We start from the raw sequence: 17,709 nt of genomic DNA, 5'->3' as shown, positions 1-17,709 counted from the left end.
TATAATTCTATTGATAAAGAACACTAGATACTCTAATATCTTTAGGCACTAGCCACTGAGGGACCACTCTGAGCTCTGCCATGCCTCCCTATCTCCAAGCAACTGAAATAATGACTTACTGATAGTTCCTGGGTGAGCTGTCGAATCTTCTGTCTCATCTCATCATAGTCTCCATACATTCGCTTTCTCACCTTTTCCAAAGTGGCTCTCACCTGTAGCCCACAAAGACACTAGTTAGAGATCAAGCCATAACATTTTCATACAAGATTTCTAAAACTTTTAAGAAACTCTGAAGAAAGAAGGACCCCGGCCAGGTGCAGTGGCTCAAGCCTGTAATCCCAGCACTTTGGGAGGCTGAGGCGGGCGGATCACAAGGTCAGGAGATCGAGACCACCCTGGCTAACATGGTGAAACCCCATCTCTACTAAAAATACAAAAAATTAGCCAGGCGTGGTGGTGGGCACCTGTAGTCCCAGCTACTCGGGAGGCTGAGGCAGAAGAATTACGTGAACCCGGGAGGTGGAGCTTGCAGTGAGCCGAGATCATGCCACTGCCCTCCAGCCTGGGCGACAGAGCAAGACTCCATCTCAAAAAACAAAACAAAACAAAAAACAGAAAAAGAAAGAAGGACCCCACATAAAAATAATCTTAAGAACAAGAAAGGAAATGAAGGGAGAAGGTCACCCCCAACAACTAGTTAGAAACTACTTAGGAATTATCCAAATAACTTACATATATATAATTTTATTATGTATACAAAATATATACGTAATAAATTATATATATATATGTATATATGTATATATACGTATATACGTGTATATACGTATGTGTATATGTATGTATACACATGTATATACATATGTATACATGTATATATGTGCGTATATACATATATGTATACATATGCATACACATGTATATACATATGTATACATGTATATGTGTGTATATACATATATGTATATATGTGTGTGTATATACATATATGTATATGTGTGTGTATATACATAGGTATACACATGTATATACATATGTATACATGTATATATGTATGTATATACATATGTATACATGTATATATGTGTGTATATACATATATGTATACATGTATATATGTGTGTATATACATATATGTATATATACATTATGTGTGTATATACATATATGTATATATACATTATGTGTGTATATACATATATGTATATATACATTATGTGTGTATATACATATATGTATATATACATTATGTGTGTATATACATATATGTATATATACATTATGTGTGTATATACATATATGTATATATACATTATGTGTGTATATACATATATGTATATATACATTATGTGTGTATATACATATGTGTATATATACATAAATATGTATATATATATTTTGTATATATTACAAAATAGATACATAATAAATTATGTATACAAAATAGATACATAATAAAGTATGTATACAAAATATACATAATAAATTATGTATACAATATATACATAATATATAGGCAGATATTAATATATAATATATTAATATATGCTAATATTATATATTAATTACATAAAATTGTATATAATTACACATAACTATCATAATAAATATTAATTAGCCAAATAAACTCTGAAGAAAAAATGGTTTGTTGAAATTCTCCTATCACCCTCAAATGACATTTGGGCAAAGTTTTGCCCTTTTCCCATCACATGTTTTTACAAGTAGAATGTGTTTTAACAGACTCATGGCTAAGAGGACCAAAGAAACCAAAAAGCAACCTCTAATTTTCCCTCTATCTGCTCTGACTGCCAAAGAGCAATTAAATATGTGGAATGGAAGGAAGTAAAATATGAACCCTGGGGAGCCCATAAATTTGAAAGTCAGTTTCTCAGTAATCACCAATAACACGCAAGGCAGTAAATATAACAAAAGTTCAAGTGATCCCAAAAACACTAGTTTACACAAACGCTGTTCAAGTTTCTCTACAGTACTACTTTCAGAGGGCCAGCAGGACCTTAAAAACTTTAAAAACACAACAAAAGACCTTACAAACAGTCCCTGTCTCCTCCCTTCTTCTGGTGTCCCTAGGATGGGGAAAGTACTCAGGAACCCTCAAATAGGGCAGGAAGTCTCAAGGGAGTTTTCTCCAGCACACTCCAGAATTTCTGTTTTAGGAAGGGCCTAAAGATAGCAGTTTGGTTAGAATGTAAGTGTTTAAGACATAGTATTGGAAGGCTAAATTTTGAAGCACATTGTTTTAAATTAGACAGCATGTTTATTAGGTGGAGACAGCATGGATATCGGTGGAGACTTGAGGGAAGGGAGAGTCAAGATCCCAAGACTTCCCCATATGAATTCTAAAAATAGAGTCTACTTTCTTGCCATGAACTACAAACATTTTGGGAAAATGATGTTAAAAGTACAACTATTCACCGGGTGTGGTGGCCCATGCCTTTAATCCCAGCACTTTGGGAGGCCGAGGCGGGCGGGTCACGAGGTCAGGAGATCGAGACCATCCTGGCTAACATGGTGAAACCCCGTCTCTACTAAAAATACAAAAAAATTAGCCGGGCGTGGTGGCGGGCGCCTACAGTCCCAGCTACTCAGGAGGCTGAGGCGGGAGAATGGCGTGAACCCGGGAGGCGGAGCTTGCAGTGGGCCAAGATCGCGTCACTGCACTCCAGCCTGGGTGATAGAGCGAGACTCAGTCTGAAAAAAAAAAAAAAAAAAAAGTACAACTTTTCATTCTAGGCAGGCAGAGCGGCTTTCATGTGTGGCCCTGAGCTGGCTCTTGTGCTGTTCCCTGTGGTGAGTGGGTGGAATCTTGAGCTGTGTGTCCCTCCCAAAGGCAAATACTGCAACGACCAGGCCAGGGATGGAACTGAAGCCACCTACGGTAGGAGGGACCTGAAAGTTAGTTTTAAGTTGCAGATCACAGTGGAGGGTGGTAATTTCAGGTCACGTGACTTTGGCACATGTCATCCACGGCTCAGGATTAGCCAACATCTCCTCCTGTCTTTGTCTTGGGCAATTTGGGACTCTGGACTCTTGTTTAGAAGGTTACTAAGGGAGGAGCCATGCCTCTGGAGCATTTAAATGAGGAAGGTCTATGTATTTCCTTGAGAAAAAAATACAAGAAAGTTAAAATGTCTGAGCTATTCTTAACAGGAAATTCAGGAATTGAATATTCTGAATGGTTAAAAATTATGTCTGGAGGCTGGGCACAGTGGCTTACACCTGTAATCCCAGAACTTTGGGAAACTGAGGTGGGAGGTTCACTTGAGTCCAGGAGTTTGAGACCAGCCTGGGAATCATGGCAAAACCCCATCTCTACAAAAAATTATCTGAGGGGTGGCACACACCTGCAGTCCCAGATGCTTGGGAAGCTGAGGCAGGAGGATCACTTGAGGCTGGGGAGGTAGAGGCTGCAATGAGCTGTGACTGTGCCACCGCAGTGAGCTGTGATTCTGCCACTGCACTCCAGCCTGGATGACAGAGTGAGACCCTGTCTCAAAAATATACAATAAAATAAATTTTAAAAATTATGTTTGAAAGGTGGGATAACCAGGAGGGGTTGGTGGCTGTCATATACATTATGTATACGTGTGTCAATTTTTCTGGCTTTTCTTCATATTTTCTGCTAAGCATTTATTATTTTTTAAATTCAACAAGAAATGTTCTTTTTAAAAACTCACACAAAAGCGAAGACATCGTGAGTTTGCATCTTATCTGAAAACCCACAAAATAAAATGGGACTCACAGAGCTGTGTTTTTAACCTTAGGTATCAAAGCCCAGCCAACCCCCACAATCTCAACATGAGGACTGAAGCCTGCACAGAGCAAAATTGACTTGCTGGGCCAGACACAGAGCTGGAGCTCAAAGCAAGTTCTGTGAGCTCACAGGCCTGGGTTGACTCCCCGGCCCCACACTGCCTCTTGCAAGCACTTTCTAAGCCACTGGTCTGTAATGTGAGCCCATCAGTGTCAGAGCAGCCCATCTCCTCTTCCATATAAGCTGCGTGGTTTGGTCAAGAGGGGAATCAGTCAATCTAGGGGAACACAGGATGGAATGAAAAGAAATGGAGAGAGAGAGAAGAAGAAAATACTCCAAAATGTTAACAATTGCTCTGGTTGAATGGTGAGATTATGAGTGATTTTCTTCATACATGTTTGTATTTCCCAAATTTTCTCAAAAGAACATGTAATTTAAAAGATAGGAAATAAACTACTAAATACAAGGAAATGGCATTGATTGGCTTGGTTGGACAAAGTCTATTGTGGTTGACTTCCTAGCATTTGTTTCAACCCAACTGATTGATCTGAATCAGCCACAGTCTTCCTATTCCTCTTGCCAGGGATGAATTTGGGACTGGTAAGTGTGATAAAGAAAAACCACTCAAGAGCCCCCAAATCCTACATGGAAGGAGGAAGCCATCTCCTCTCCTGAGTATACTTACCTAGTAACATCCATCCAGCAGAAGCTCAGCCTTTCCTTCCTTGCAGAATCTGTACTTTAACATTACCATGAAGATACACAGAAATATTTCCAGCCAAAATGATAACACTAAGAATTCTTTCAAAATGCCTTATTACATTCACTTCAATGCTTCCAACTCCATCCTCTTGCATGCTACAAAAAGAATACAGATGGGGGGACAAAAACTCTTAAATGGCTCACATCTTTGATGTAGTTCATCTCTTCTTTCAGCTGACTGGTGGACCACCCATACACCACCATTTCTTTCTGCTGATTTTGATCTGATCTTCGCACCACACCATAAACAACACCCTGAGGAAGTTTCCTGGTAGGTTCTCCATTGCTCAGGTCAAGATGCTAAAAGAAAGTAGGAAAAGAGAAAAAGAATAATGACTCTTTAGGCTTCACGCAAACAGTTGTAATAATGGGCCCACTGTGTATGATTATGCAAATTGTGCCCAGCACTCATTGCCTGGCAGTGGAGATAGAGGGAGCAAAAATCCCACCTGGTCTCTGCTCACCAAGGTGATTTGGCATAGCTTGGGCTGCTTTTACCCCGGAGGAAGAGCACCCTTTGCTAATGTCTATAAGGGCCTGTCCACTCACCTAGGAGTAATTCCCACAAAGATACCAGATGAACTTGCGTTGTCCTAGTAAGAAGAGCAAGCATTTGAAATCTCATGCTCTTAATAATGCTGTCTTTCCCCTCATCCCAGCTTCTCCATATGACTTCAACCTCATCACTAAATACAATGCACAAGGTTGAGGCTGCCAGTCATCTAGCAGCCAAACTGTCCTCTGAGGGTCGGGCTGGTCCTGGGGCCAAGTTCTAAGAAAAGGGGGTAGTGTTAGTATATAAACTGTTGTGACCATTCATGAAATATTTCTGAAAAGCCAGGAAGAGGTGGTGTGACTTCAGCCCAAAAGGATCCTCCCAGTCCTGTTGGCTGGTTCTTAATTCCTTCAGTTAAAGTTTTGGTCATTGTTGAAATGCAAATACCCTTGAGAAACAGTAACATGTCCAAGCCTTAACATACCTTTATAGAATGAAGGCTTAGCAAGCAGGAAAGGGGGAAATTAAGATTCGTTGAGCACCTACTATAGGCTAGAAATATTCCTAAGCATATTTAATGTTCACAACCACTCTATGACACAGCAATTGTCCTTTCTGTCCTTTCCACTTCATAGCTGAGAAAACTGAAGTTCAGAGAGGTTAGGCAACTTGCTTATGGACACGCACCTACATTCAAGCCTGGCTCTGTGATTCTGTCAGACATTAGGCACCTCCCCATACTGCAGGCTATGTTTAGATGCAGGGGGACAGAGTAGGGACCTCCACAACATGGAAGGGACAGAAGTAAGAAAAAATCCGAGATCAAGGACTGAGACTTCAGACAAACTGGCCTTCTCCCAGTTTTCCCTGGGGCTGACCCAGGTACCTCAACAATCCCACAGCACAGAAACCCAAATTCCATAAGGGTAATTCTGTTGTCCTGCTAACTTTTCAACTGCCTTTACACAGAGATTCTTGCCATGTATTCAAAAAAAAAAAAAAAAAAACACTTTCTTTTGAGATGGAGTCTCACTCTGTCACCCAGGCTGGAGTGCAGTGGCGTCATCTTGGCTCACTGCAACCTCCACCTCCCGGGTTCAAGTGATTCTCCTGCCTCAGTCTTCCAAGTAGCTGGAATTACAAGTGTATACCACCACATGGGCTAATTTTTGTATTTTGTTTGTTTGTTTTTGAGACAGAGTCTCACTCTGTTGCCAGGTTGGAGTGCAGTGGCGCAATCTTGGCTCACTGCAACCTCCGCCTCCCGGGTTCAACCAATTCTCCTACCTCAGCCTCCTGAGTAGCTGGGACTAGAAGTGCGCCACTACGCCCAACTAATTTTTGTATTTTCAGTAGAGACGGGGTTTCACCATGTTGGCCAGGATGGTCTTGATCTCTTGACCTTGTGATCCACCCACCTCAGCCCCCCAAAGGGCTGGGAACACAGGCGTGAGCCACTGCGCCCGGCCAATTTTTGTATTTTTAGTACAGACAAGGTTTCACCATCTTGGCAAGACTGGTCTCAAATCTCTGACCTCAAGTGATCTGCCTGCTTTGGCCTCCCAAAGTGCTGGGATTACAAGCATGAGCCACCTTGCCTGGCCCACAAAATATTTTTTAACACACAAAACTTTAATTTGCATTTGAAAATCATTCATAGTGGCCGAACAGTAAGTACTTTATGATCCCATTCTTTCAAAGCTTGCAAAATCAAAGAAAGGTCTAGAAAGCTATGTGATGATGATTAACCTTACAGGTCTCTAAGGAAGGAACTGTGGGTGGGGTAGGGGCGCTAGAGATCAGGATGACTTTTGCCTTTTTCTTTATACCTTTCTATATTGCTTGTTTTTTGTTTTGTTTTGCTTCATTTCAATGTAAGCTTTTTAAAAAGTAAGAAAATTCTACAACCATTGCTTCTTGCCCTTCTTCCCAGACTTGGGAAGAGATGGGATGCAAGGGGCTGTGATTCCTTGTACTTGCTTCTGGTAAACGCTTCCCCCTGAGTCCCTTACAGCTGGGACCCAAAGGCACTGATGCTATCCTTACATTTGTGCTTAAGTTTGGGTAACTGAGCTGTTAAATGGTTTGCAGCAGAGTCACAAGCTGGCATTAAGTTATCCCCAATTTACTGGACATATAACCAGGAAGAGGAAAAGCTCTAATGAAACTCCCCAAATACCAGGAAACAAAAGCAAGATCCTTCAGTCACAGACTCCACCCAGTTCCTAAAAAACAAGCCGATGACAACACAAGGCTTTGGTGAAATGCATTTCTGCAAAGCAAAGGCTTTCAGAGGTGGACTGGCTTGCAGGAAAACTCAGGTGGCGGGACACAGAGGATCCTGCCCCTGGGCCAGGCAGGGAGATGAGGCCGCCACGGAGCGGGGAAAACACAAGCAATGCCAGGAACAATGAGGTCTGTGGAACACTCCCGAGTGGCCCAGGTCTCAAAGTTGTACACACAAAAAGAGATCAAGATACACTGAGTGAAAAATCGTAAATTTCAAATTTTCATTTTTTGTTTTAAGACTGTGTGTTTGTGTATGTAAAACATCTAGAAGGATGGAATCCAGATCTCTAACGACAGTTTCCTCAGGAAAATGAGATTTCACTTTTTCCTTTATGTTCTTTTGTAGACTTTGAGTGTTTTTTGGCAAAAAGAAAAAAGCATTATGTTTGAATTGATCATTTGTGTAAACGTCAGGGTCTAAATAAAAGGCCCAGGAAGGGCACAGCCCCAGGACTCTACCCGCTGGGGAGCAGGGCCATCAGCACTTGCCACGCCAGGGGAAAGGACTTCTGAGGCAGCCCAAGGAGCTGATGGGCCCTGACAGGAAAAGTGAAGAAGAAAGTTACTGAAGAAAGAGGAAGGGGAAGAAATTTGTTGTCAGGTGATTTTATTATATATAATATATAATAAAATATATAATATTTTCTATAATCCTTACAATGACCCTACTGTGTAAATAGTACAACTTCTCTTCTTCCAGCATAACAGCCTGCGAGTGCCTGCCTATGTCTTTCCAAATTGGAGCTCTTTTCTCACTACAATGCTACAGTCAGGAGAGGAACTGGAACTCACGTCTCCATGTAGCATCCCAGGGTCTCCAGCTGTAGGAAGCCAAGAGCCTGCCTTCAGGTCCCAGGGCCATTTGGAAGAGGCAGGCCCAGGATGAGGGGCTCTTTCCAAATCCCCCACCCATCCCCAACCCCACACCTGCCTCACTGCCTCCCTTCTGTTCCTTTAGGAGCCAGCCTCCTTCTTGTTTCAAGGTAGTCACACGTGCTGTTCCCTCAATCTGCACTGCTGGACTGAAATGTCGCTTCCTCAAGAATCAAGAACGCCTTCCCTGACTCTTCAGACCTCTGAGGTCTTCTCAGTCCACTCTCACAGCACTTCCCCATGACACTCGCCACAGCAGCAGCCCAGCGACTGTTGGTGTATGTCAGTATCCTTGTGTGGGGAAGGCCTACTTCCCTATCAACTGTAAATTCCAGCAAGTCCAGGGCATAGTTTGTCTTCTTTTCCACCGTGATTCCCAGATCTAACAGTGACTGACGTGCAATGAGTCTCTCAATAAATATCTGCTGAATGAATAGGGAACTTTAGAAGTTAGGATAGGTCTGGGAATTACTCAGGTATGTAAATATGGTCCAAATGAAGCGAATACCTGTTATTCTTCTTAGATGGAGAAACAGACAGTTGATGTTTACCCCAGTCACAACATGTATACCCAGAAAAGCTGCTAGGAGCAGAGATGGCTATCATTTTTATAAAATGTCAGTACGCTTTTGATCAAAAACTGAACATGGGAAAAAAAGAAAAAAGCTGATATGTTGGGCAAGATGTTTGTAGCTAAATTTCTCTCCTCTTGTATCCTTTAAAATACCTCCCAATAAGAAAAGTATTAATTTTTAGGCAGAAGAGCATTATGATGATATTAAGAAACAGTCTCTTTTAGAGAAACATGCTGAGATACAGATGATGTATATTTATTTCCTTATACAGCGTGGATGTAGATGGCCATGTATTGAGGTTGCTGGTGCTGGGGAAAGGGCCAATGACTCATTACATGATCCAGTCTCATTTTGTATATTTGAAATTCTCCAAAATTAAGTTTTTTAAAACCTCCTTATGGCAAGGCACGGTGGCTCATGCTTATAATCCCAGCACTTCGGGAGGCCAAGGCAGGCAGATTGCTTGAGACCAAGCGTTTGAGACCAGCCTGGGCAATATGGTGAAAATCCATCTCTGCAAAAAATGCAAAAATTAGCTGGATGTGGTGGTGTGTGCCTGTAGTCCCAGCTACTTGGGAGGCTAAGGTGGGAAGATCACTTGAGCCCAGGAGGTTGAGGCTACTGTAAGCCGTGATCACACCACTACACTCCAGCCTGGGTGATATAGCAAGACCCTATCTCAAGAAAATTAAATTAAATTAAATTTAAATTAAAAACCAAAAGCCTCTTTATAATGCTACTTGGTATTAAAAAATCAAATTTTAAAAAATGTACTCTAGACCTATTAAAAGCCTCCTGGGCATGAAACAATACTAGACAAAATCTGCTTGAAAATAAAAACCCTGGCTGGGCACGGTGGCTCATGCCTGTAATCCCAGCACTTTGGGAGGCCGAGGCGGGCAGATCACAAGGTCAGGAGATCAAGACCATCCTGGCTAACACGGTGAAACCCCATCTCTACTAAAAAATACAAACAAATTAGCCGGGCGTGCTGGCAGGCTCCTGTAGTCCCAGCTACTTGGGAGGCTGAGGCAGGAGAATGGTGTGAACCTGGCAGGTGGAGCTTGCAGTGAGCTGAGATCGCGCCACTGTACTCCAGCCTGGGCAACAGAGCAAGACGCTGTCTCCAAAAAAAAAAAAAAAAAAAAAAAAAAGAAAGAAAAGAAAAGGCCTAATAAATGTGTAGAATAAAAAGAAAGTTATTACAAAGAAGGAAAATTGACTGAAAGGGCCCTCCATACTCCCAACACATACACAGAATCTCTGGATTAAGTTGTTCCCTGTGAGTACTCACAGCTTAAAATCTACTTACAGGCCCCATACTATGGCTGACCTCCCTAAAGATACATCTGGCAGCCAGGGCCTTAGAAAGAAAAAGCAGCTACAGAAAATTAACTCAGCCTAAATTCCTCTCCTAAGGGATTTACTGGCCATTGAAGAGTCTGGGTTAACAAGGCCAATGATATTGTCCAAATCTTAAATGAGAAGATAGGACCCTACAATGCAACAAGCTCCACAAAGCCAGGGACTACATCTGCCTTATTCAGTGCTCTATCTCTGGTACTCAGCATAAATAGATGCTCCATAAATACATTTTGAAGGGAAAAAGAAAAATGGAACATTTGGAGTATACAGTCATCCTTGACACTGAGGATTAATCTGTGCAAAAAAAGAAAATCCCTTGGTCAATCAGCGTTCTTAGGGGAAATAAGAGCAGAAACGCAGCTCAACATATATCAAACTGACAATAGCAGACTAACACAGCCAGTCCCCCATCCCACCGGCCAGGAGGGGCAGCTGGTCACACATCCTGACTGCCAATATGATCGAGAAGGGCCATAATGTGACTCGTGTGACTTCCAGACTGGAAGCCAAGTTATTTCCAAAACTTCTTACTTCAGACCTCTTTTGTCCAGCCAGAGGGCAGCAGCTAACCTGGGACTGCTAAGCACAGAGCCACTGGGTTCCCTGCCCATCTTGCAGGCAGAGGCTGGCACTTCAGGAATGTGCTCTGGCTTGTCCAACCTGTGTGTCTATCTCAGCAAATTATTTGGCCCAGGTCATTACTCATACTTGACACTGTTTTGCTTTCTTGGACAAAAATGAACATTACCTCTGAGCCTGAAGGGCCTTTCCACAGCCTGGGAAATAAATATTCTCAGAAAAACTGAAAGCTTTGGCTTATCAAAATACTTGGCCAGGCGCAGTCGTGTATGCTTGTAGTCCCAGCTACTTGAGAGGCTGAGACAGGAGGAATACTTGAGCCCAGGTGTTCAAGGCAATCATGTGCTATGATTGCACCTGGGAATAGCCACTGCACTCCAGCCTGGATGACACAGTGAGACCCTGTTTCTAAAAAATAAAACCAATTTAGTTATTTCTGACAGTCTCACAGACTGAATAGTGCCCACTTCCTAAGTAAACTCAGGAGAAAAGATCACTTTCAAAGCTTAAGATGAGAAGGAAAAGGAAAGCTTCTAGCCAAGCAGAAGTCCCAAAGGGAGTGGCATTTGTAATGATAGCACCCTGATAGGAGTGCTAGTGTACAGCTTCGATGCAGACTAGTGTGCAGCTAGTGTACAGCTTCAATGCAGACAATAGTTGCTTAGGCCTAATAACCCCAACGGAAAAGGGAAGAATACATAGGAGAAAAAAAAATCAGGAACTGCTTTTCTGGAAGCCAGGGGTATAGTACACACCTTAGGTAACCTTGACTGATAAAATGTAAATATCCTAAACAGAGTTTCTCTGATAGGAGAAAGCATGCAAGTCAATGTTCCCATGGCAACATGGCCTGTCACAGATCTGAGTTGGAATTGCAAACCCACTATCTACTAGCTGTGTGCCCCAAGAAAGTTATTTTCTGTACTTTAAAGAGCTTCAGGGTCCTTAACTTTAAAATGGGGATCATACCACCAATTTCAGTGGGCAGTCTAAGGAATACACGGAATAAAATACACAAAACACCTAGTGCGCTAATAGCATACTAGTAGATACTGGGAGTTTCTAGTATTACTGGTGTGGTTTCTTTACATTTTTGAGTATATGGGTTCCTACTCAACTCCACATGTCTATCTGAATGAGTCTGTCTGTCTGTCCACCCTCTTCTTGGTCTTTTTGCTGTGCTCATTACAGTTGTCAAATTGGCTCTGACAGCGAAATAGTCACCCCCAAACTGGCCTTGGTTTCTCTTCATGGGGAGTGAATCACAAAGTCTCAGAAGGTTAGCAAAATCGAAAAGAGTTGTATAGTCCAGTGAGTTTTCAGACACTATTCCCAGCTCCTCCTCCGTGTCTGACAAGGTTGTAGGGTGAAGAGTTGGGGGCCTGCTGGAGGCAGCCAACATAGCCGTGATCTTATTTCAGCTCCATCCACTGCACCTTGACTGCTTTACCAATAGAACTTCCACATTTATCAACATGAATAAAGGAATGTTTGGAAAAACACTGGCTCTAGACTAACATTTCTATTTGCTAGAAGAAGCAACAAAGACCCCTAGAGATGACCTGACTGGCCCAACCACCAGAGGGGTTCATGAGGAAGCCGGGACTCAAACCCTAGGTCTCTTCCCATCCTCTAGGGGCTGTTATCTCTGAGGGGCACGGAGAGTCCCTGGTGTGCTGTCACAAAGGGCAGCCCGGCCCCCACCTGAAGCTCTGAATCATGACAGCACACTCGCTCACTTGGCAACAGCCCGTGAGGTTGTATAAACAGTCACGCCAAGGACGAGAACTCAGCAGGCTTATTCATCCAAGGCTTTTAAAGGAAAGAGGACTATAAAACCTACTGGCAAGGACTTCCTCCTTTTCAGCATTTTATTGGGTTAGGAAAGTTCCCAACTCTACATCCATAGCCACGCATCTGCTCTCTCTCTCTCTCACTCAGCATTCTCAAAGATCTAGAGAGAAAACAGCTTCTTTAAAAACAACAAGTCACTGAAGGACACCTCCAAAGCTGGGATGTTAATAGCTATTTAAAACAGTATCTGCCTCAAGCTATTTTATCTATTTGCAAAGGACTTTACCATCATAAAGACTCAGAATCAACTCAAATCAGATTCCCTAAAATTCAACTGTGCAGTGAGGCCCTGATTCAATATGCTAAGTCTGCAACAGCTGGTAAGGGTTCTGTCTCTGTGTGTGTGTGTCCCTGCATATACACATGGGAATCTGTTGCACATGACTATGGATAAGAATATGGATATATAAATTCACAGAGTTCTTTGAAAACAATAGGTACTTAATTTCAAAACTATTACCAATTTTAATTTGAATGTTCAGCATGTTTATAAACATTATATTCTACATTTATCAATTTCTCAACATGTAATTTGTGCCCACAAACTAATCAACATCCTCCCTCCCATATTATTAATGATTTTTAATGTTCAATATTCAAATAAAAGCCCACGTCTAATTCATCTGAGTTGTTACTATAATTCAAGGTGATTTCCTCAAAGAACCTGTTATGGGTTGAATAGTGTCCCCCAAAAAGATATGATGGAGTCCTAACCCCCAGTACCTAGGAATTCGACCTTATATGGAGAGCAGGTCAAGTTAAGATAAAGCCATTAGACTGGGCCCTATTGATGTCCCTATAGAAAGGGGAAAATCTGGACACAGAGACATGAAAATGCCATGTGAAAATTGGAGTGATGCTGCCACAAGGCAAGGATTACCAAGAGCTACCAGCAGCTGGAAGAGGCAAAGAAGAATTCTCCCCATGGAGCTTTCAGAGGGGGCACCACCAGCACCTTGATCTCAGACGTCTGAACTCCAGAACTGTGACAGAATACGTTCGGTTATTGAAGCCATCTCACTTTTCATGCTTTGCTGTGGCAGCCCTAGGAAGCTAATATAAAACTCAATCATCATAATCAACAAGCATTCATTAAGCGCCTACTATGTGCAAGGCAGAGACCTAGGCTTTGGGAAGAGAGAATAAAAAGACTCAACCTCATTTCTCTCTGTGTGTGTATGTGCCTACATATATGTTATACCCAAATTTTGCAAAAATATATATCTATACCTATGTGGAGTTCTTAGCAGCACATGGCTAGGTGCCAAGTGAAAGGGGCAGCCTGGGTGTCCTGTAGGTTAAGGGAAGAGTGACCACCACAGCACATGGAAGTCAGGGAAGTTATCAGATGGGAAGTGGGCCTTTAGCTGAGCCTTGAAGGACAGGGAAGACTTAGATAAACTGAGACATGCAGGGAAGGGACTCCAAGCATGGCTAGGGCCTCAGCAAAGGTTCTGAGGAGGGAAGAGATGCTGTGTGTTTGGAAAATAAAGACAGGCAGCTTCAGGCAAGAGAGTAACTCCAGAAGGTCTAAGGGGGTAAAAGCAAAGACCCAGGGCCACTGGATTTGGCATGCAAAGGGAAGAGATTCAGCGTTTAGTCATTACCTCTTTAACCCATATTATAAACCAGACACTGTGGTGGGCATTTTGCATATATTAGCTCATTTACAATTTGAAACCAGGCATCGTTGTGTCTACTTTAAAGATGAGGAAGCTGTGCATTTGGGAGTTCATCTGTGGTCAGCATAAAGCAGTGTCGGGGCAGTTGACGTCTCCTGAAGGACTAAAAGGAACAGGCAGCCAGGGCATCTGCCTTAGGGGTAGGAAACCTCCAAATACACCCCACAAACCCTTGACTCCATAAGAAGGTGCTGACTCTGTTGTAATTGCATCCAGCAGCCTCCAAACACATCTTTGTGGAAATGGGCAAAATACACCGTCCACAACACACCCACATTGGGAGTAATTCCTTTCTCCAATAACTGGAGAACAGCAAACGGAAGAATGGCCCAACTGGCAGCAGCCTCTATGCATGGCTAGCTGTCCCATGGCATCGTGGCATCCCCGCAATATTAAACACCTCCCAGAACAGTGTGAAAGACTAAGGAAGGCCCAGGCTGCCCTCAGTCATGTGCAGCTCTAACAGGGCCCTGGAAGTCCTTGAGAAGTCTCACTGCAACAGAAGTCAATCGGGCCATTTACAACTTTCTACTCACATATCTGAGCCAGCTCCAATCCCCTGGCCTTTGCACACAGAAGATGCCCCTTCAAAGGAACCAAAGTCATGTGACCAGGGAGGGTCATCCAGAGTTTTGGCGTCTTGCAATTCCATGGGTTCCAAGGAGGGGAAGCCATGTTGAAACCACATCCAAGGAAGTGGCCCCTACAGAGTCTCCTCGCCGGTGCGTGGCCCTGGCCCTCAGTGACTCACGCCAGGAACCTGGCCAGGACATGGTGATGAAATCACTCAGAGCAGCCTCCCAGTTACCCCTAGAAACTTCAAGGGCTGCCACCACCCAAGGACTTCATCCCTAGGGAAACAACAGCCCCACCCTCCTCCCCTCTACCCCAGTTCTTCTGCAGTGAGTCACCAATGTGCCACACATAGGCACTTAGACTGCATGCCTGGTCCACCTGGTGTAAGAAGTATCCTGGTGCATACGCTATCCCAGCAGTGCCTGTCCTGTGCTCCTCAGGGCCTTGGAGTTCTCAAGCAACCACAGGAGGGTGTCTGGGGGCTGAGGGGTAAAGGGAGACTGGGAGGACTTGGACCCCCGTTAGCACCACTTTTGCTTGGTTTGCATATGAGGGCTCAGTAAAACATTTTGATTTTTTTTAAAAAAAGAGGGTCCTATTGACAAGTTTGAAAAGCACTATTTAAGACAAATAGGCACACTGGCACACAATTTGTTGACTCCGCTCGACACAGCTAAACACACGAGGCTCCTTCCTTGGGATTACTTGATTCTTCTTCAGTGGTTACAGACCCTCCAGGGTCCTCCAGCCCCTACCACCCCAGTTTTGGCACTCAGAAACCTTTCACAAACATCTCCCAAGGCACGAAGCTTGGGTCTAACTCCAAAAGACTATATTCCCCAATTCCTCTACCATCTGTACTAACAGGCACAGCCACCAGGCCCTTGTCCTGTCCCTCACTCCAGCTTAGGCCACTTCTTCAAAAAGTGTTCTAAGCAGCTCTGAGCACCTGGACACAGCCCAGGCCCATGTCTTGGACCAAGCCATCAGCTCTAAAAGGGACAGGCAGGGAGAGGAGCAGTGAGGACAGAAGGGGACACTCCCTAGTGACAGATGGCCCCACTCAATCCTGCTCATCAGCAGGGGTGCAGTTGCTGAAGCCTGACCACTTCCACTCTCTGCTTAGGACTTTTACTCCCAAACTTTGTCTTTGGAGAATGTTCAAAGCTACAGAGAAGCTGAAAGAGCCACTCAACTACATGACCATAGTACCATTATCACAAGAAAATTAACATTTATTCAATAATATGTAATATATAGTTCATATACAAAATTGTATAGTCATCCCAGTATATCTTTTATATAATTTTTTTTGCCAAGATCTAATCCAGGTTCACTCATTACATTTAATGTTATGTCTCTTTAGTCTCTTATCTGCAACAAATTCTCATCTTTTTTAAAAATAACATTGAATTTATTGAAGGATTCAGGCCAATTGTTTTGTAGACTGTCCCACATTTTGGTTTTCTGTTCCCTTATTATTAGATTCAGTTAAACAAGTTTGGCACGAATATTACGTATGTGATGTTGTGCACCTCTTAGCTGAATCACCTCAGAAGTCATGTAACATCAGCTCGTCCCACTATTGTTGAAGTTAGGTTGGATCACTTTGATGAAATGCTGGCTGCCTGCCTACTCCACTGTGAAGGTACTGTCCCTTTAGAATCAGTAATCTGTTGGGGTGATACTTGGAGAATATCCTACAATAATCTTTCACCAACTTATTTTTGCATCTATTGATGAGTATACCTGGAGCTTACAAAACAAAGATTTTCTAAACTTATTAGCTAGTGTTCTGTAAAAAAAACGAGCTTTCCCTTTTTTATCCTCTCATCTTGCACCTCTCCTCCTCTTCTCCAATTATTACTATAAACGTATGGTTTTTTTTTAATATTTAATGTGTTATAACCCATGACTGTCATTATTCTTTTTGATGCTCCAGTTGTTCCCATTTTGGCCAGTGAAAGCCCATTCAAACTGGCTGCTAGGTCCTTTACTAGGACCCCATTCATCTCTGAGTGGCACCTTATTTTCCAGAGGTCCCATATCCCCCTCATCTTTTCCCTTCTGCAACCCAGAACTAGCTGTTTTTCTGGATCTTTTTAGTGGAACTCATCCACTCTTTTTAGGCAGATCGGCAATTTTACTTCTTCTCACCTTTCTCTAGTCAGAACTTCATTTTCCTTTCTCCCTACTTCCTTTCCCTGGCATTCATCATTTGCATCAGCACAGGCAGCTCTCTGTCCTTGGTAGAAAGTGGGGAGGAGAAGGCAAGGAGAGACAGAGACCTACGGTAAACTTACGGACATTATCAAACACTTAGCAGTCGATGAGAAGCTTTCTTTTTTATAGTTGACCACATTAGTGGTTAACTCTAAAGCAAGCTTGTATTTCAAGAGGTCACTATGTCATGACTCCATTTATGAAATTTATATCATTTTATTTTGTTTTATTTTATAATCATATAAAATACATGCTCAAGAAAAAGTACTGCCTATTTCCTGGCACCCCTACCCCTTGTTTTACTTTGTCTCCATCAGCACTTACCACCTCCTAACCTCTGTAAAGTGTACCTAATTATTTTGTTTACTTCCATTCTTGTCCCACTAGAATATAAGTTCCATGGATGACAGATTTGGTTTACTGCTTTGTTCACTACTATACTCCTACTGTCTACAACAGTGCCTGGAATACAGTAGGTGCCCCATAATTATGAATGAGTAAAATGGGTCGGCCAGGACCACAGGCCTAGAGGTCAGCAGGACCTCCTCTTTATCCTTCAAGCCTCCAACTTCACTGTCACCTCCCAAGCAGCCAGTTATTCCCTTCTCTGTGTTCCCAGATTCCATCTTATAGGGCTGGATCCTAACACCTGAAATATCACAT

The 17,709-nt window shown here is 42.8% G+C and overlaps 1 protein-coding gene across 2 annotated transcripts in view; it reads right to left on the bottom strand.

Annotated features, from left to right (window-relative positions):
• Nucleotides 1–17,709, bottom strand: part of MYZAP (myocardial zonula adherens protein) — a 97,623-nt gene that overhangs the window by 66,502 nt on the left and 13,412 nt on the right. For both annotated transcript variants that reach the window (XM_054451086.2, XM_054451089.2), the window contains exons 3-4: nucleotides 4,679–4,834; nucleotides 120–212 (exon numbers count right to left, since the gene is read on the bottom strand). In XM_054451086.2, the coding sequence (XP_054307061.1) occupies nucleotides 120–212; nucleotides 4,679–4,834 (249 nt within the window). The remainder of the gene's footprint in view (nucleotides 1–119; nucleotides 213–4,678; nucleotides 4,835–17,709) is intronic.

Source organism: Pongo pygmaeus, chromosome 16 (assembly GCF_028885625.2).
Source record: "Pongo pygmaeus isolate AG05252 chromosome 16, NHGRI_mPonPyg2-v2.0_pri, whole genome shotgun sequence".
Classification (NCBI taxonomy): Eukaryota; Metazoa; Chordata; class Mammalia; order Primates; family Hominidae; genus Pongo; species Pongo pygmaeus.
This window is presented reverse-complemented; position numbering and strand designations above follow the sequence as displayed.